This window comes from Amorphotheca resinae (assembly GCF_003019875.1).
Source record: "Amorphotheca resinae ATCC 22711 unplaced genomic scaffold M430scaffold_11, whole genome shotgun sequence".
Taxonomy (NCBI): domain Eukaryota; kingdom Fungi; phylum Ascomycota; class Leotiomycetes; order Helotiales; family Amorphothecaceae; genus Amorphotheca; species Amorphotheca resinae.
This window is the reverse complement of record NW_020194481.1, coordinates 465,422-482,583: the sequence shown is the minus strand read 5'-3', so window position 1 is coordinate 482,583 and position 17,162 is coordinate 465,422. Positions and strand designations below refer to the sequence as shown.

Below are 17,162 nucleotides of genomic sequence, written 5' to 3'. Positions count from 1 at the left end.
TTCATTCCAATAGCCTCGAGAGCATTATGTCCAGCTCTCATTAACCAGCTACACATCCAACGCGCCCATCCACAGGGTCAATCCCAACACCCATGCCGGAACACCTTCCCTCTCCATCTCGTTTCCTATCGGGAATAAATCTCCAGTATTCTGCCGTAATATTGATGGAAGCTCTGCTAGCTTGGCAAGAAAGTAGAGAACCTAGTGTTATCGCACCTACAGGGTCTTGTCGGAGGTAGCACTGTCGACCTTGGAGCGAAGGTTTGCAGCAGTCGCGCCGGCTCCAGAGAAGTAGCGAGCAAAGACTGGCTGAATGAAGGAGCGGAATACAATTTGGGCGCCGCTGAGGGCCGTATTAGTAGCCTTCTGTGGATTGAAAATATGACAAAACTCACCCAGTGACTGGAAGCGCAAGCCAGAGAAGAGCGATAAACTTGAATGTGTAGTAGAATGGGAACCAGTAGACGGCATTCACAGCACTCTCAAACACAGTAAGGAAAGAGAACACGACCCAGTACTAGATATGAAGCGTCAGCCGAGACATAGCGGCAGGAATGCGGCCAGACTTACCGTGAGCCACTGTGTATCGTCTGCCTTGCTGACACTGAACAGAGCTTCAAGCGAGTAGTACCCCGGAATCACGAATCCAGCAAAATTGGTGAGGAAATGGCCTCCGATGTTGAAGAAGATGAAGAAGAAATAGGTTGCAATCAGGCCGAGGAAAGCATAGACTTTGGGAACCGAGGTCTGCTTTTCCAAGTTGTTCAAAGCCGGGTACTTGGAGAGCTGATATAATAGTCAGTCGCAGGAAGGAAAAAGACAGATTTGGAGGGGGTGGAGAGGTTTGCGAGCACATACTTCCTTGTCGATCTGGGCGATGTGGCTTTGGGCCTTCTCTTGAAACGACGACATTCTGGGCAAAGGGCAAGTTGCGCGACCGAGGATATGGGGAGAGCGATGTGTTCAGAGAGGTGTAGGGAAGGCAGGTTGCAGATTGAGTTTCGAGGTGGGATGCGAATCGTGCGTGCGAGGTTGATGAAAAACAAGCAAATGTAATGTAAGGGATGTAGGCGGAGGAAGAAGCAGGAGGGTGGGCCGGCTACTGTACCTTCTATGACGCCGATCGAGCGAGGTGGGGTCACGTGATGGGTCTCGTGCGAGTCGGTGAACGAGGAGAGTGAGGGAGAAAGAAAGAAAGAAAGGAGAAGGATGAGAGGGAAAAGGGAAGAGAGAGCAAGAGATTATATTGAGATGGTTCACTCAGTTGTACAAGTGCATAGGTATATATATACTTGTATATATGTATACCCGGCATTCCTGGGTTGAACATTTCTACATTTCTATGGAGGATATCCCGTGTTGCAATCTTGGTCGTGAAATGAATCAATCTACTTGTCATCAAGGTAATATCAGCATATTAAAATATGTACCTACCCAGGTACCGAGGTGCTCCGTACAATGTACAATGGGACGAGCTACTTATATACAATATACGTACTGTTGTATCGTGCCTAGGTACATCCATGTGAGAACTTTGCTCTGCACAGTACTGTAGAAGAAGAGCGCTCTGTTGTTCCCATGGAGTGAATAAGCACCTGCACCTCATTACGTTATTCTCATCTCGCTGGAACAAGACAATTAATACATAACCTGACCTTTTCAATAGTACGACCCTCTTTGCCTCCAAAACATATGTAGTGCGGCGGCATAGTCGCTGCGTGTTTGGTCGCTCCCGCCCGCCCGACCTCCGCTTGCCACACTCGCGATCAATCCTTTTCGTCCCGTCAACAAGAACGTAAACAGACAGCAACGAAACCTCTCTCTCCTGCTCTTCGACAATCAATCCTCCTGGCTCCCTTACCACCGCCAAGGGCGCCCATCTGCCAACCCGCCCGGATCTGGACATCTAACTAACAGACAGCTGCCTCCCCGGACGCGACTCTATGGTCCAAGCAACGTGCCCCACTGCCCATCTCTCGCCCGTCGCAAAAAACAACAACAAAGGCCCGGCCGTCTCCAGACCTCGTGAGACGCCGCGAATCTCTCCCAAACATATTTACTTGACTTGACACCCATGGAGATGATGGGTGAGTGATTCTGCTGCCCGTTTTGCAAATACTGCGTATTTGTGGGCCTCTGTTTATATTAAAATTGTATCTTGACTAATAGCTATATTACAACAGTCGACCACAATCCTCCCTCGGAAAAAATACCTCTGAAGTCTCGATCACTATCTAACGCTACAGCAACGACCAAGAGCCGCAAACGACCTCAATCCCGAGCCTCCACAACCAGTGTGCACAGCGTGTCAACGCAGCCAGTGATCGACCAGCAGCAAATCATTGATCCGGCTGCGGATTATCAAAAACAGTGGTATGATCACAACAATGCGCATCAGAGATTTGGAAGCATGGGTCACCAGATGACCCCCGAGGATATGGTCATTCACTCGGCATCCCAACTCCAGAATCCAAGAGAATATGAAATCGATCCTGCTCTGGGCCCCATGCCGAACCATGCCGTATCATACTCACATGGCAGCCAGTACAAGCCTGAGAACGGTCGCCTATCTATGCCAGCGGATGGTTACCCTGCAACTTATGGAGAAGGAGACAGTCAATTAATGGAAGGACGCAGTGATGAGCAAGACGAAGTGGACTCGCTGGCTGGCGGAGGACCGGCGAAGAAACCTTCCAAGTCCAGCGCAGCTAATGAGTTGGAGATGAGACAGCTCTTCCATTCAAATAAGCATCGTAGCTTACCAGATGTGGCTGCCGAACTCCACGGAAATGAAAGAGGGCCACAGTCTGAAAGACAACGGCAGGTATTCGCTATGCTTTGGTACGTGTGCTCTGATGCCCAACAGGAAGTCTCTAGGCTAATTCGAACTCTGTAGGATAAATCAAGTCTGTGAGAAAGGGAAGGGCTCGGTACCAAGAGGCCGGGTATATGCAAACTATGTTTCGAGATGCGCTACGGAGCGAGTGACGGTCCTGAATCCCGCTTCGTTTGGCAAACTCGTGCGCGTGCTCTTCCCGGGACTCAAGACGCGACGGCTGGGTGTACGCGGCGAATCCAAATACCACTACGTGAACTTCAGCCTCAAGGAGGATCAGCCAGAACTTGCCGAGTCGCAAAGTAATCAACGAGCTCAGAGCTTTAATGATACATCCAATTTTTCACAAAATCTTAGGTACGTTCTCCACGATAAACCGAACGCTCTAATGTCTTGCTCACTCATTAGCTATAGTAGGCAAAACCAACTGCAATACCCGGTAGAGAGATCTACCTTTCCGTCGCCTGATATTGCCCAGCTGCCCGAACAAATGGCTCCGCGATCTGAGGGTTTCGTCAGGCCGCATAGTCTGTATAGTAAGCCAGATATCCACGGGATTTCGCAGCTTGAATCCACGGCCGGCAAAGTGTCCCAGCGTCTTCGATTTGCACCCCCGAGTGAAATTTCCCTACAGGAATATGAGCCCATCACACTTCCCAAGATCGAACCTTACGTCCCTATGGGCACCGATCCAGATTCAGCGAGCGCGCTGACCGCCCTTTATCGCTCACATTGCACTTCTCTTATTGAGTGTATACGCTTCTGCAAAGAGAAGACCTTCTTCCACCTCTTTACCTCCTTCCATGGCACTCTCACGATGCCAGTCCAGAAGTTGTTCGCGAATCCGAGCATTGCCCCGTGGATCGAGGAGTGCGATTTCGTCATGTATCAAAAGATGATGCGCGTGGTGGCTCCATTAACGCTTCAGGTCGCCCCCAAGCCCGTATTAGATACACTGCGAAATATTTCCGAGAGACTTGTTCCTCACATTCAAAATTCATTTCAAGGCCAACCAAACCACGTTATCGAAGCGAAGGTGGCCCCGGCAACACTATTTGCTGGTTTGCTTGATCGTGAGCTGAGGGTCAACCTAACTGCTCATGCTGCAGCCAACATGCTGTCAAACCCTGCCAATCGTGACCAGATGTATGAGGATTGGATTACAATGGTGAGAACACGAAAGATTGCCGAATGCGTACCAGCAAGAGGCATGGATGACGTGGTCAATCTCCTCTTGACTGAGCTACGCGATCTCCTCGATCCGATTGGGGTCTCCTGGGAGTTCGAAAGTCTCACGCCCTATGGTGAAATGGCATTACGCACGGGACGACAGCAACAAGCCAATATCCACGCTGATTCCTCTACTGAGAACGTTTTGGATCGCTGGGTCAACTTTCTCGGCTCCCTTCCAGGCAAATTTCCATATGCCACACATGCCGAGATCGTCTGGTGCGTCCAAAGCGTTGGTACTGCTGTCATGAGAGATCTCACAATAGCTCAGGGCAAGAGCTTTGGAGCTTGGTGGGTAACGAAGTGTTGGATAGATGAGATGATTTCTTTCCTGGCCGAGCAAGGTGGCTTCATGGAATGCAAGACATCCCGAGCTACACGAGGAGATTCCACAAAACAATCAATGGGCAGTCGAGATGCTAGCCAGCCTCAGAGCCGGTATAGCAGCGGTAGCGACGATTTCCTCCGTGACAGCACTCACGCAGACGGTAGTATCTCGGTACCACGCCCAATGAATGTCACAAGTCAGGCCGCCATGAACGCTGCTGCGGGCCATGATGATAGTGGCATTGGGATTCGAACACCCGACGATGAGTTCTCAATGGGCAAGTATGAATTTGGCCGTGACGATTCCCACGCCCAAACGGGATCCGGTCACATGGACCATCATATCATGTCTCAACCCTCGGCGGTTTAGACTATTCTCTTGGTAACAAAAACGGCCTTTGGATGGTGTTATTCTTGCTTTTTGGCTTTAGGGACTCGATGGGACGGACGATTACTTACGACTCGGACGACGAAACGATTGGTTGTAGATCGGGATGGTCAAGGTGTACATTGGAAGGGTCTTGATGCTCTGTATTAAGAAGCTTGGGTATTGTTGTCTTGTTGGCCTATCTGCCTTTGGGTACCGTCCAACTCTGGATGGAGTGGAACACGGAACACTTCTCAGACGCAGGCATATAATTCTGGTACTGGCATTTGTGTATTGATGGTTAGGTTATGGATTTGATGCCGGTATAGCATTTTATCCCCAGGGGGATTAATAGATACTGTGTGTGTACCAAGTCTATTGATTTCAACTACTACAGAAACACCTGCACAGTGAGTAAGGTAAGGTACTATTGTTATCGTAGTGAGCTGTGAGATGTGAGCTGTGCCTGAGTGCCCCTCTATCAGCCTTATCTTAGCGTTTTCGCTTGTGACAAGGGGATCGACCGATATCGTCACATCGCCGGGGAAAAAAATATGACTCTTTCGGATTTCTCACAGCAGCTCGCAGATCCAATTGACCCAGCTGCACAGTCCTTGGAGGATGAGTACTACAGATCTTTCTGACGGGCACCAAGATGCTTCCGCGGTAGCCTCCAACTCGCGCCGGAGAAACAGCAGCAGCCGCGGCTGGGTGGTGCAGAAGTTTGGCGGGACAAGCGTAGGGAAGTTCGCTCTCAACATCGCGGAGGATATTGTACGGTGAGCCCACCAGCTCCCTTCTCGGGAAAGGAATGTGGGGAAGAAAGTGTTTTGCTAACGGCCCATCCAGCGCGAGCTTGGGTGACAATAGAATAGCCGTTGTTTGTTCCGCACGAAGTACGGGGAAGAAGGTTGAGGGGACAACCAGTCGGTGAGGGCTACGCTCTCCTCCGCACCGCGCAAAATAAATGCTAACGGGGCTTATACAGATTGTTGGAGATCTTCGGGGTCCTCGAATCCATCAATGCTGTCAATGATACGGAATCCGTACACTACGAAAGCCTGGTCAACGAATATGAAAGATTGGTCAAGGTAATCTGCGAAGACCATGTCAGCGCGGCCGAGGCGCATGTCCGGGATACAAATATCCTGGCAAAACTCTCTGCAGATATCGTGGCCGAGTGCAAGGAGATTCTAGATTATCGAAAAGCTGCGGAACGATGGCATCTGGAAATAGATTCGAGGTCGAAAGATCGCATTGTGAGCTTTGGAGAGAAGCTCAGCTGTCGGTTCATGGCCGCTTTGTTACAAGATAGTGTAAGCCGGGTTGATGTGGTTTCAGCTTCACCAAGCTGACAGAACGATTGTAGGGAGTCGATGCGGAATATGTGGATCTCTCTGATGTCATTCACCTCAAGGCCTCAAGGGGGCCTGATCAGGAGTTCTTCAGAGAATTGACTGCCGCGCTTAAGGAGAAGATTATGGCTTGCGAGGATAGGGTCCCAGTATTGACGGGATACTTTGGAGCTGTTCCAGGCGGGTTGATGGACGGTGAAATCGGGCGAGGCTACACAGACCTCTGTGCATCGTTGATAGCTGTCGCTCTCAAAGCAGATGAGCTGCAAGTATGGAAGGAGGTTGATGGAATATTCACCGCAGATCCAACCAAGGTTCCCACAGCGCGGCTCCTGCCTACTATCACCCCGTCGGAGGCAGCAGAGTTGACCTTTTACGGCTCGGAAGTTATCCACCATCTGACCATGGACCAAGTCATCCATGCGACGCCTCCTATTCGAATCCGCATCAAGAACGTCAAAAACCCGCGAGGAAATGGAACTATTGTCCTGCCCGAGCCTATCCCTGCACCTGGTCAGCTTATACGCTCGAGAAGCCCAAGTGCTTTGGGCTTGCGGAAAACGCCAAAGAGACCAACTGCCGTTACTATCAAAGACAAGATCACTGTCATCAACGTCCATTCAAATAAGCGCTCGATATCCCATGGATTCTTCGCAAAAGTCTTCTCTATCCTTGACCGGCGTCACCTGTCCGTGGACCTGATCTCCACGAGTGAAGTTCATGTGTCCATGGCCATCCATTCCCCCAGTATCCCAGTCGACGACATGCAGAAAGCAAAAGAGGAACTGGAGGAGTGCGGCGAAGTTACTATCTTAGACAAGATGGCTATCCTCAGTTTAGTCGGAGCAGAGATGAAGAACATGGTCGGTATAGCCGGCCGCATGTTCTCGACCCTCGGAGAGCACAACGTGAACATCGAAATGATCTCGCAAGGTAAAGTTCCCCGTGCCCCTGACCGCCCGTCCGCACCAAAACTGATCCCCTACCAGGAGCGAGCGAAATCAACATATCCTGCGTCATAGACGCATATGAGGCAACGCGGGCGATGAATATCTTACATACCAATCTGTTTACCTTTCTTGAATAAATAAAAAAACGGGTCTGCATGGCTACGGCTAGAAAAGCTGGAAAAAGTAGAAAGAGAAAAAGAAGTATATCTAGGGGCATCTTTTAGGCGTTTCTGAGCATTTTTTCTCAAGGAGGGGAACCGTAGCGTGCAGCAACTTTTTGTATCGCTATTCTGGAATAGATTACTTTTTTTTTCCCCAAACGCGCCAAAGTCTGGTAGCTGCTACATATACCTACCTAGCTATAATGTTGCACGGCTTGATTTGATTGAGCCAATTGTTTATTCTGCATACCTTACATATAGCTGCCAGACTTCGGCTTGCCTATAGTCATTTTCTTGTCTTGTCTCTAATAGCCCTAGGGCATGAGATTGGTTTGAACTCCAACCTCATTATACACGTGCGGCGGTTGGAGAAGTACCCGTGCATACCTAGGTACCTAGGTAGGTAGACTTCCACAGTCGGGGGCAGCCAAACTCTGTGCATATGGCCCGAAGGGACGAAACAATGCCATCGATGCAATAGTAATACCATCACTATCCAAGACTCTTATTGCAAGAGGCGTGGTTGATGTAATCATTTCCTTTTCCCCCCTTTTTCCATAATTTACTTCCTGTCACTGCCTTCCTGCCACTGCCTCCTCCATAACTGAAGCACGTTTTCCAACCGGAGGAGGTTCCCGACGGCGATTTCTTTTCTTAATTTTTTAATTCATTTATTGCCCTTTCTTGCTATGATTCATAACTAGCCAGTTCCCCCTTTTCCCCCCTCTCTCCGCAACGCAATTTTGCTATTTTCGTGGATGGCTTGATTCTCGTTCGTCCCGGGAACTCACTCATCTGCAATTCCCACTTTACCTGTGTCAGGGGCTCAATCGTCTAATTTCTGACGACGACTTGCTGGAGGGCTGCGCTCAGCTTGAGTCCCTGCGGAGATGGTTCCCATTGGTTGCATTTGCTTCTGCTGTATCTGTGTCAATTTGTTCCGGGAAAGCAGCTTCTTTAGCCGCTCTGTCGTGTTCAACAGAACCGACCGCGTCATTGACTTCCCTCTTTCATTCGCGCGGGGTATGTCAGGTCCGGGAGATTCTCGTCTTGCGGGGAATTACTGGATCTTGATATAGTTATGAGTGGCATTAGTTGGCCCTGGCGCCTTCTTGTGACAGCTTCCTTTCCAGATTGTTTCTCCGTTCATTGATTGCTCTTTTGCTTTTTCTTTTTTTCCAGCTCAATTCATTATCGTGGAAGTTCTGTTCTTTGATGACCCCGCACTGCGGATGCCCATCGAGCTTCTCGTCCCGCATCTGACCCGCTTCCCCAGAGCCGTTGCACAAACCTCGCAAAAGCAGATAAAGAGTATTGTCATGGTCTGCAGGGAACCCGACCACAACAGGACTGAGTCCTTCTTGGGGGCGAATGGGGATCGCCAGGCAACGAGCACGCCCGAGCGGACTGCACGTACCCGATGTTCGAGGGTCACACCGGCCGCTGCACGAAATATCGTCGTGGGGCCGAAGAGGTAGAGAAACTCGCAAGCCGGGCAATCCGGGCAATGATGCTGTGTCCAGGAGGACAGAGACACATGCATCTCTTGAGCGAATCTCACCCTCTTCACACATGTAGTGATCCGCAGGGAGGGATATGAATAGGCCTCTGCCCTCTGGATGGAGGACCAGGGGAGAAGTTGGGGGGGTGGGGCCTGACATAAGTATTCTTTTCGTGGGAACAGATCTTGTGGAGGGAGGCCAAGGGGGGATAGTCGTTGCAACGTATCAGTAGAATATCATTTGTTGTTGTAACAACACCGTACGGAGTATGTAACCCCGGTGGGCCAGGTCAGGTGCAGAGCAGAGTACGTGCCTCATTCAGGGATAAAGTCATGATTGGGATTCCATATGGTATAAAGACCGCAGAGCGCAGATGAGCGCAGACTCGAGACTCGCGAGAAGAGAGATATCGGTTGGATCCGTCCAGGCGAATAAGAAAGACGTGGGATGCTATGCGGCGAGAAATGATCGCAGACCACCGCTCTGTTCTGTAATTCTGTATCTCTGTCGGAGGACGGCGAGGGGCGTTTGAGATGGTGGTGGACGACGGGGGGTCCTGGTTGCAGCATCATTTAGTCGCATCTTTTTCGCATCTTTTACCAGGGGACGGGATGGGACGGTGTATGTTGTGTAGGGCTGCCAGGCTCCTTCACGGGGGGGGGAGATCCTCTTCCAATACCTTATCAATGATTATCATTGATTATCATTGACATCAAGCAATCAGCACCAACACTGCAAAAAACCCATGTATATCTATCTATCATCCATGTATTATCACCCATGTATATCCATATTCTCTCTCCTCTGTGTAATGTTCCTCCCCAGCGAATGGATGATATTTCCATGTCTCTACATTTACATTCCACATCCCACATTCCACCTTCACGTCCCCCTTTGATCTTGATTAATTTTATAAATCTCTACCTATCTCCCTGCGTAACGCCCAGGGTCCTCAGAAGCAATGAACCTGCTCACCACGGATTGATAACGACCCGCGCGCACATATAACGACCTGACTGACGGCGTTTCTCCCGCCGAGGAGCCTAATCTATTTCTCGCACATAATTTCGAACACACATAATAACTCATCATGGGTTGGGTATGGGTTCCAGCGCGCTCGCTGTCTCTGCTCCTCTTGGTGCCTTCGCTGATGCGCATTTCCAGGTGGAGAAGACCAACATGGCCATGGCCAAGAGCATTGTTGGCCGCCGCTTTCGTCTGGAGTTCTCGGGTCACCGGTACGAGAGAAAGGGGTCGCGCTTCTTGACAGAGGTCAGGGCTGGTCTCGCGACCTTCTTTGCCATGGCGTATATCATATCCGTTAATGCGTCGATAACTTCCGGTAAGTCTTCAGTTGCGCCGTGCAGATTGCGCCGACGTTGACCACAAGCCCTCTAGGAACTGGAGGTACTTGTCTCTGCGAGGCGTCCGAGGGGTTCGATGATCCGTACTGCTTGAACTCAAAAAACCCAGCATCTTCGGCATATGCCATCTGTGTCCAGGAAATCAACAGGGACCTGGTCACGGCAACAGCAGCCATCGCAGCTTTGACAAGCTTCTGTATGGGACTCTTTGCGAATATGCCTATTGCTTTGGCGCCAGGAATGGGACTCAACGCGTACTTTGCGTATCAAGTTGTTGGCTTCCACGGGCAAGGTCGAGTCCCTTATCGTCTGGCCTTAACGGCTGTATTCGTGGAAGGCCTCATCTTTGTTGCCTTGTCTATTCTCGGGCTCAGGCAGTGGCTTGCGCGAGCCATTCCCTCCAGTCTCAAGATCGCCAGTGGAGCAGGAATAGGTCTTTATCTCGCCCTCATCGGCCTGACCTACAGCGCAGGAATTGGCGCAATTACAGGCGATACCAGTCAGCCTTTGCAGCTTGCGGGCTGTGTCCCGGAACTCCAGGATGGCAATGGCTTCTGTACCTCCGGCCAGATGAGAAGTCCAACGCTCTGGCTCGGTGTCTTCTGTGGTGGGATCTTCACATCTTTCCTCATGATGTATCGAGTAAAAGGGGCTATAATAGCCGGTATCCTGCTCGTTGCCATCATCTCCTGGCCACGAGACAGTTCCGTCACTTATTTCCCACATACGGCCGCGGGCGACAGCATGTTCGAATTCTTCAAGAAGGTGGTCACCTTCCATCCAATCAAACATGTTCTCGTCGCTCAAGATTGGAACATCACTGGCGAGCACGCCGGGCAATTTGCCCTCGCCTTGATTACCTTCCTGTACGTAGATGTTCTTGACTGTACGGGAACGCTCTACTCCATGGCTCGCTTCTGCGGTGCTATCGATGAGGATACGCAGGACTTTGATGGGAGCGCAGTTGCGTATCTGATCGACGCATTTGGTATCACCATCGGGTCTCTCTTTGGCGCCCCTCCAGTCACCGCATTCATCGAGTCAGGGGCGGGCATTTCCGAAGGAGGGGCTACAGGCATTACAGCATGTGTGACCGGGCTCTGCTTCTTCATCTCGATATTCTTTGCACCGATCTTCGCGTCCATCCCCCCTTGGGCGACTGGGTGTACGTTGATCCTCGTCGGTGCCATGATGGCGAGGGCTTGTGTAGATATTAATTGGCGATATATTGGCGATTCGATACCGGCGTTCCTCACCATGGCAGTTATGCCTTTCACATACTCGATTGCCTACGGCCTCATCGCGGGAATAGTAACATATATCGTCCTAAACGTAGGGGCGTGGCTCATAAGCAAGGCATCAAGGGGGAGAATAATGCCGCATGATTATGAACAGAAGGACTACTGGACCTATAAAGTCAAGGGAGGCCTATTACCAGGATGGGTGAAGAGAGCGGCCAAGGGAAAGCGAGACTTCTGGCGAGACTGGGACTTTGATGCTGAAGAGCTGACGAGCCGGGACTCATATGCGATGTCCAAGAAGAATAGGGGAAGTGGAATGAGTACCGATGGCGGCGTGGCGGTACAGACCATCGTCATGACGGGAGACACATCCTGGGATGACTGAGATGTGATAGATGTAATAATTGTTAGGGATGGAGGGGAGATGGCATGATGCTTCCTGTCTAGGTACATTTAGCTTCACATACTCCTGTCTGGTGCTGGGCCACTTACGATACGACTACGAAATTTGCTACGAATCCAATCTAATCATGCTTTGAAACTGAAGACCGAATCATCAATGTTCTTCAAGTGATCCAGTTCCCCTAACATTGCCGTGCAAGACGTCCATATGCCATCCGGGTTACAGTCTGATCATTCGATGAAGCCGAATGGGGAGCAAAAGGGTTGCACATTACCGATCTATACTAGGGCATTTTGTACGCAGGAAAGAAATTAGTAAAATGCTGTACATACCGGAATGCAAAGATGCGAATCTCTAAATTTCGTATACAAGTAATTGAGGTGTTGTGAGTGTCAAAGGGGCCGCTAAATGGAAAGCCTGGGGACTTCGATGAAGTATCTATCGTCACGTGAACCAGCGATAAGGTACCTAAGCGCCTCTTCTTCTCTGTAACTGTTTGCCTCATCTCTCTCCATCCTGGGCATTTACCTATTTTCATAGCCAACACAGCCAAAATGCCGAAGGCGGAAGTTGGCTCCACGAAATATCTGAACAATAAGCTCAAGTCCAAAGGGCTTCAGCGCCTGCGATGGTACTGCCAGGTTAGTTGAAATGTATCCCACCTGCTTGCCTCTCCTACTAACCCGCTTCATCGCAGGTGTGCGAGCGCCAAATGCGCGACGAAAATGGCTTCAAGATGCATACGCAATCGGAGTCCCATGTGAGACAGATGCTACTTGTCGGGGAAGATCCCAAGAAATACATAAACGATTACAGCAACCAATTCCAACGGGACTTTTTGCAACTGCTTCGCACATCGCATGGCGAGAAGCAGGTCCACCTAAACCATTTCTACCAGGAATATATCTCGAATAAGGAGCATGTGCATATGAATGCTACAAAATGGCCGTCATTGACCGAGTTTGCCAAGTATCTAGGACGAGAGGGTATATGTAGGGTAGAGGAGAATGAAAAAGGTCTCCATGTTGCGTGGATCGATAACTCGCCCGAGGCGCTGCGGCGGCAAGACGCCATTCGGAAGAAGGAGCGGCAGGATAAAGGCGACGAGGAGCGGGAGCAGGCGCTGATTCAAGAGCAGGTGCGTCGCGCGCAGCTGGATGCAGAAGCTCGAGGGGCTGCCGAGCTTGACGAAACCGAGAGAGAGCTGAAGCGCGTGGAGGGGGAGAAGATCAAGCTTAGCTTTGGGGCGAAACCAGTGCCACCGAAGTCAGAATCTGCGTCTACTCCGGCCGGGGATTCAAAGAGCCCCCAGTCTGGCTCGCCGCCTCTTACCTCTGCAGACGCTTCCGATTCCAGCAAGAAGAGTGAGGAGAATGCCAGCGCGGAACAAGGAGAATCAGCGAAGACACCTGCTGCGGAGGCAGGGTTGGCTGGTAAAACCTCCATAAAACTCGGCGGCACGAACAAGCCCAAGAATGTCTTTGCCGCCGCAAAGAAAAACGTGTTTGGTGGCAAGAAGGCAGCTGTCATCGAACAACCCAAGAAGATGAGCGAGGCAGAACGTATCATGAAAGAAGAACTGGAAAGAAAAAGAAATAGGGGGGCATCTAGTTTCGGAGCTCCGCCACCGAAGAAGCAAAGATATTGAGCGTTATAGATGGGTAAATTACATTTATAAGGCGTCCGGAAGGGGGTACTGCGCAGGCGTGGAGCATCTGGACTGGCGTTACTTTGATACCATTTGCATTTGCCCTTAGAGGAACCAAATCTGTATATGTATGTCCGAATTTTAAGGCCCTATTTAGCTCTTGACTCCCTGAACTCCAGCGTCGCTTTTCCCATTCCCATGAACGAATCCACAACCCGTAGTAATATCACCCAACAAGTATATCAGTCTGCCTCCGTAGCAGATCCATCGCGCCTGCGCGAGAAGTTAGCAAAGCCCCTCCACACGTCATGATGGGGCTGGTTGGCTCGTACGGAATATATCGTATCCTCCCCTCATCCTCAATCGCGGCGACGATCTCATCAGGCAGCTGGCCCGAGACCTTAATCGCATAAACACCCCTCACATACCCATCCAGCCTTTGCCACTTCGCGACCCACGACCTAGCAGGATCAGCCAGCGTAATCAACCCCTCGAAGACCTGCGATGTGCAGTCGATGATGGCGTCCATGGAGCCGGCGAGGTGAAGGAAGTCTTCGCAGTTGGGACAGCCCTCCTTGAGGAATCGCTGGATGTTGACCCTATGGGTTAGCTTTCTCTTTTTGTTTTTGAGTGGGAGGGGGGATGGGGGAGACAAACGTTCTGGGTCATGACGATGGCGCAGACCATGCAGGCGCGCAAGTTGCGCTGCTGGCCTGGAGGAACGAAGTTCTCGGACATGGTGGCGTGCGCAGAGGAAACGAAGCTGGAGATCGAATCCAATGGTAGGACGATTAGGGATCTAATCAGGACGTTTGTATAACTGGAAGTGTAGAGAGAGCGTGGTTTATTATGTATCTAGATAGGTATCTGCAGCTATTCGAAAGCCCTGTCCTGAATGATGGAGCGAGCCAACACCCCTGTCTACGCGAGGCTGACGCTAGCAAGAAAACGCGAGCCTCTTTCCGAAGGCTGAGGAAATATTTCCCCAAACCCGTCTATCTCCACGCAACAACCACCATATCAAAGAATGTAACCTGCCCGCTCTCCACTTCCCAGCCGCGCTTCCACAATATCCTTGCCATGTCCGCAGAAGATACCATCATGGCCGAAGCGCCTCGCAGCGCACAGGAGCAGCAGCAGCCGAACACAAAACCTCGCAGCAGAAAAGGTCACGAGATCAGCACCTGCACCATCGCCGCGCCTCCCTTCTCCTACGCCTGTCTAGAGCTGGTCCCGGAGGGAACGGCGGATAGCAGCATCGATGCCCTTACGGTGCGCACGTATATGACGGCGGCGCTGACGCAGTTCCTGGGCCTCGCGGGCGCGGCTATCGCGGTCGATATCTTGAAGGTGGAGGGGAGGGAGTGCTGGGTTAGAATGCCGAGGGAGGACCTAAGCCCTTTTATAGCGGCGCTTGGGGGATGGGTAGGGGGGAGTAGAACGGAGGGGAGGATGGGCTGGAGAGTTAAGGCTAGTGGGAATTGGTTGAGCGTGCTCGTCACTGAGAGGGGGGTGGGAAAGGTGTGGGACGAATGAAGATCACCAAATCGGTCGAGATACAACGGCTGAGCTCAGCTCATTCTATTCCGAGATCATGAGGGATGCCGGAGCATACCGCTATGCGACGTCTACTATACAGTGTCCATGTCGTTCGCAAGATGCATCTTGCCCGTCCCAGTTGTACCAAACGCCCGCTTCATTTCTATGCACGATATTCCCACCGAGAGATGCACAAAATGCAAACAACATATCGTCATATACCCCAAGAAGGTGATCCCGATCATGTCATACCCATAAGAGAGCTTTGAGCGTATGCCTTCACAGAGATGTCAGCATGGTCCCAGATTAAGAGGACTACTAAAGCTTACCATTGGCCTGATGTTTGGATGTGGTACGGCGTCGAATTTGTGGAATTCAAGCTTGTAATCGGGTCCAATATTGATGTAGGCACCCTTGTTTTCAGTGCTGTCGCAGTATTTGGGCGCGGAGAAAACTGTTAAGCCGTCAGCGGAAGAAGGGTTAAAGGATGGAATTAAGAGTCTTACCGGTGATGCACTTTCCATCATGCTCTTCCTCGTAACCTTCCATTCGTACCTCATGACTTCGAATAATTGCTTCCAACCCGTTATTCTCACAAAACCTCTTTGTGACGTCCGGTCCAAACTGCATGCCGACACCCCTCTTGCTGGGTCCTCGCCCGGGCTCGGTCTGTGGATCAGTCCAAAGCATCTCCATCATCAGCCCAGATTGACCTGGCTGGCGTTGGTTATGACGATTGAGCTTTCTAATATCATCTAAAGTAACCTTGTCGTCTGAGAATAGGCCACCATGGAGAACAAGATATTTCTTGCCAACCAAAGTAGCAAGTGGTAAAGCCGAGAAACTTTCCGAAAACAGCTTGAATACCCGTTCTAGAGAACGTCAGAACTGAACAATTTGTATAGCCCTGAATAGCCCCGGGGCTGAAACAAACGGCGCGAGACAGCTTACCATTATATTTTGCCTTGCATTCTCCCTCGAAACCATAGACACGATTCATGTCGTCGGTCTCGTGATTGCCTCTGTTGAGGAAGAACGAAGACGGACGTAACCATTTGTATGCGTATAAAAGAAGTGCAATTTCCGTGGACCAAGAGCCTCGGTCAACGAAGTCTCCATTGAAGAGATAATAGTGCTTCTCAGTAGGTAGTCCGTTGAGTCTGAACAGTTCCATAAGATCAAAGTATTGGCCTAGTCACAGCGTGTTAGCTCCTCAAATCATGCGGGATAGAAACTACGAACCATGAGTATCTCCACAGACTGTCAATTTTACATCGTCCTCAATCTCCATCTCAACCATTGTGGGTTCGTTGTAGACAATCTTTTGGACCGCTATTATTATTTGGTAGACATATTTCTTGTGTATTGTCTTCCCGTTCTTAAAACGTTCCATCATGTCGGTAATGAATTCAGGGGTCATCTCGTTCTCCAATCTGACTCCATCATAATCTGCATCCACCACTATGGAATCGAGATCCAAACCCTCAGCGGCAGATGGCGCATCCTCTACCTCGATGGCTCTGAAGAACTCCACTCTTCGAACGATTTTTTCGCATTCTGCCAATTTGAGCTTCGCGTCCTTGTCGTATGGAGCCTTCTTGACCACTGTCTTGAAGTCTTTCAGGGCATCTCGAGATTTTAGGATGGCAGTATAGGCAACGGCTCGTCGGAAATATGCCTGTAATAATGATTAGCCACCGCAAGAAAGACACTGCGAATGAGCCAGTTTCCAAGAGGCCACAACGGCGTCTTTCCACAACGTACCTTAACAAAGTTCGGATCCAGCTCAATCGCTTTTGTTGCATCTGCTATGGCATATCCGTAGGCCTCGGATTTGATATTTGCCTTTGGAAGTCAGTCACACGAGCATTTGTAGCTGGATACCCCGCATATATACCTGTGCCCTATTTGAATAAAACGTGGGCTCTTTCGGATTCAACTCGATCGCCTTGGTGTAGAACTCGATAGCTGTAGCCCAGTCATGAGCGGCGAAGGCCTTGTTCCCTTGATTCTTGAAGGCAACCGCTTGGTCCTCGGCCGTGGTCATGGTGGAGACGAAAACTTTTCTTCGAAAATGGAGAGTGACCGCGTGTCTACCCTGAGACTATCTGCGCAACCAAGGAGATGGAGATTCTGAATCAGGAGCGTGCACAGAGCATATAGTATAAGAGAAAGTTAAGAAAGTTGGTTAAGACTTTCAACTTTCAAGGTACCCAGGTACTGTAGATAGGTAGAACGT

The 17,162-nt window shown here is 50.4% G+C and overlaps 8 protein-coding genes across 8 annotated transcripts; 5 read left to right on the top strand and 3 right to left on the bottom strand.

Annotated features, from left to right (window-relative positions):
* Positions 1-199: 199 nt before the first annotated feature.
* On the bottom strand, positions 200-1,183 carry M430DRAFT_44805 (hypothetical protein). Its single transcript, XM_024867722.1, has 4 exons — positions 859-1,183; positions 571-786; positions 396-517; positions 200-343 (listed from the first exon to the last, which is right to left on the bottom strand). Exons 1-4 carry the CDS (start codon positions 910-912, stop codon positions 217-219), a joined length of 519 nt encoding a protein of 172 aa, XP_024717835.1. The 5' UTR covers positions 913-1,183; the 3' UTR covers positions 200-216.
* An 891-nt stretch (positions 1,184-2,074) lies between these two features.
* M430DRAFT_22005 (hypothetical protein) lies at positions 2,075-4,763 on the top strand (the record flags this gene model as incomplete). The annotated part of the gene is made up of 4 exons (XM_024864615.1): positions 2,075-2,087; positions 2,184-2,841; positions 2,897-3,193; positions 3,251-4,763. The coding sequence occupies 4 exons, from the start codon at positions 2,075-2,077 to the stop codon at positions 4,761-4,763; spliced, it is 2,481 nt and encodes an 826-aa protein (XP_024717834.1).
* Positions 4,764-5,328: 565 nt separating this feature from the next.
* On the top strand, positions 5,329-7,424 carry M430DRAFT_145680 (hypothetical protein). The gene is made up of 5 exons (XM_024862965.1): positions 5,329-5,539; positions 5,610-5,690; positions 5,749-6,076; positions 6,130-7,048; positions 7,105-7,424. Exons 1-5 carry the CDS (start codon positions 5,382-5,384, stop codon positions 7,200-7,202), a joined length of 1,584 nt encoding a protein of 527 aa, XP_024717833.1. The 5' UTR covers positions 5,329-5,381; the 3' UTR covers positions 7,203-7,424.
* A 2,342-nt stretch (positions 7,425-9,766) lies between these two features.
* Positions 9,767-11,836, top strand: M430DRAFT_69117 (hypothetical protein). Its single transcript, XM_024869406.1, has 3 exons — positions 9,767-9,847; positions 9,893-10,070; positions 10,202-11,836. The coding sequence occupies exons 1-3, from the start codon at positions 9,830-9,832 to the stop codon at positions 11,716-11,718; spliced, it is 1,713 nt and encodes a 570-aa protein (XP_024717832.1). The 5' UTR covers positions 9,767-9,829; the 3' UTR covers positions 11,719-11,836.
* Positions 11,837-12,255: 419 nt separating this feature from the next.
* M430DRAFT_145674 (hypothetical protein) lies at positions 12,256-13,574 on the top strand. The gene is made up of 2 exons (XM_024862964.1): positions 12,256-12,377; positions 12,434-13,574. Exons 1-2 carry the CDS (start codon positions 12,291-12,293, stop codon positions 13,382-13,384), a joined length of 1,038 nt encoding a protein of 345 aa, XP_024717831.1. The 5' UTR covers positions 12,256-12,290; the 3' UTR covers positions 13,385-13,574.
* On the bottom strand, positions 13,455-14,244 carry M430DRAFT_36914 (hypothetical protein). Its single transcript, XM_024867019.1, has 3 exons — positions 14,042-14,244; positions 13,717-13,970; positions 13,455-13,657 (listed from the first exon to the last, which is right to left on the bottom strand). The coding sequence occupies exons 1-3, from the start codon at positions 14,120-14,122 to the stop codon at positions 13,627-13,629; spliced, it is 366 nt and encodes a 121-aa protein (XP_024717830.1). The 5' UTR covers positions 14,123-14,244; the 3' UTR covers positions 13,455-13,626.
* A 139-nt stretch (positions 14,245-14,383) lies between these two features.
* M430DRAFT_36913 (hypothetical protein) lies at positions 14,384-15,210 on the top strand. Its single transcript, XM_024867018.1, has one exon. The coding sequence runs from the start codon at positions 14,486-14,488 to the stop codon at positions 14,918-14,920; it is 435 nt and encodes a 144-aa protein (XP_024717829.1). The 5' UTR covers positions 14,384-14,485; the 3' UTR covers positions 14,921-15,210.
* M430DRAFT_177352 (hypothetical protein) lies at positions 15,067-16,636 on the bottom strand. The gene is made up of 4 exons (XM_024863730.1): positions 16,166-16,636; positions 15,875-16,114; positions 15,430-15,795; positions 15,067-15,377 (listed from the first exon to the last, which is right to left on the bottom strand). The coding sequence occupies exons 1-4, from the start codon at positions 16,341-16,343 to the stop codon at positions 15,214-15,216; spliced, it is 948 nt and encodes a 315-aa protein (XP_024717828.1). The 5' UTR covers positions 16,344-16,636; the 3' UTR covers positions 15,067-15,213.
* Between the last annotated feature and the right edge of the window lie 526 nt (positions 16,637-17,162).

Bases quoted from the DNA above. Each gene is read 5' to 3' on its own strand.
- M430DRAFT_44805 (XM_024867722.1), bottom strand. From the start codon at position 912: ATGTCGTCGTTTCAAGAGAAGGCCCAAAGCCACATCGCCCAGATCGAC. The intron at 518-570 runs GTAAGTCTGGCC...CTTCATATCTAG, and splicing joins ACGATACACAGTGGCTCACG to TACTGGGTCGTGTTCTCTTT. The intron at 344-395 runs GTGAGTTTTGTC...TACGGCCCTCAG, and splicing joins CTTGCGCTTCCAGTCACTGG to CGGCGCCCAAATTGTATTCC.
- M430DRAFT_145680 (XM_024862965.1), top strand. From the start codon at position 5,382: ATGAGTACTACAGATCTTTCTGACGGGCACCAAGATGCTTCCGCGGTA. The intron at 5,691-5,748 runs GTGAGGGCTACG...GGGCTTATACAG, and splicing joins GTTGAGGGGACAACCAGTCG to ATTGTTGGAGATCTTCGGGG. The intron at 6,077-6,129 runs GTAAGCCGGGTT...GAACGATTGTAG, and splicing joins CCGCTTTGTTACAAGATAGT to GGAGTCGATGCGGAATATGT.
- M430DRAFT_69117 (XM_024869406.1), top strand. The intron at 10,071-10,201 runs GTAAGTCTTCAG...CAAAAAACCCAG, and splicing joins TAATGCGTCGATAACTTCCG to CATCTTCGGCATATGCCATC.
- M430DRAFT_145674 (XM_024862964.1), top strand. From the start codon at position 12,291: ATGCCGAAGGCGGAAGTTGGCTCCACGAAATATCTGAACAATAAGCTC. The intron at 12,378-12,433 runs GTTAGTTGAAAT...GCTTCATCGCAG, and splicing joins GCCTGCGATGGTACTGCCAG to GTGTGCGAGCGCCAAATGCG.
- M430DRAFT_36914 (XM_024867019.1), bottom strand. From the start codon at position 14,122: ATGTCCGAGAACTTCGTTCCTCCAGGCCAGCAGCGCAACTTGCGCGCC. The intron at 13,971-14,041 runs GTTTGTCTCCCC...GTCAACATCCAG, and splicing joins CCATCGTCATGACCCAGAAC to CGATTCCTCAAGGAGGGCTG. The intron at 13,658-13,716 runs GTACGAGCCAAC...CTTCTCGCGCAG, and splicing joins GGGAGGATACGATATATTCC to GCGCGATGGATCTGCTACGG.
- M430DRAFT_36913 (XM_024867018.1), top strand. From the start codon at position 14,486: ATGGCCGAAGCGCCTCGCAGCGCACAGGAGCAGCAGCAGCCGAACACA.
- M430DRAFT_177352 (XM_024863730.1), bottom strand. From the start codon at position 16,343: ATGACCCCTGAATTCATTACCGACATGATGGAACGTTTTAAGAACGGG. The intron at 16,115-16,165 runs GTTCGTAGTTTC...CGCTGTGACTAG, and splicing joins AGTCTGTGGAGATACTCATG to GCCAATACTTTGATCTTATG. The intron at 15,796-15,874 runs GTAAGCTGTCTC...GACGTTCTCTAG, and splicing joins ATGCAAGGCAAAATATAATG to AACGGGTATTCAAGCTGTTT.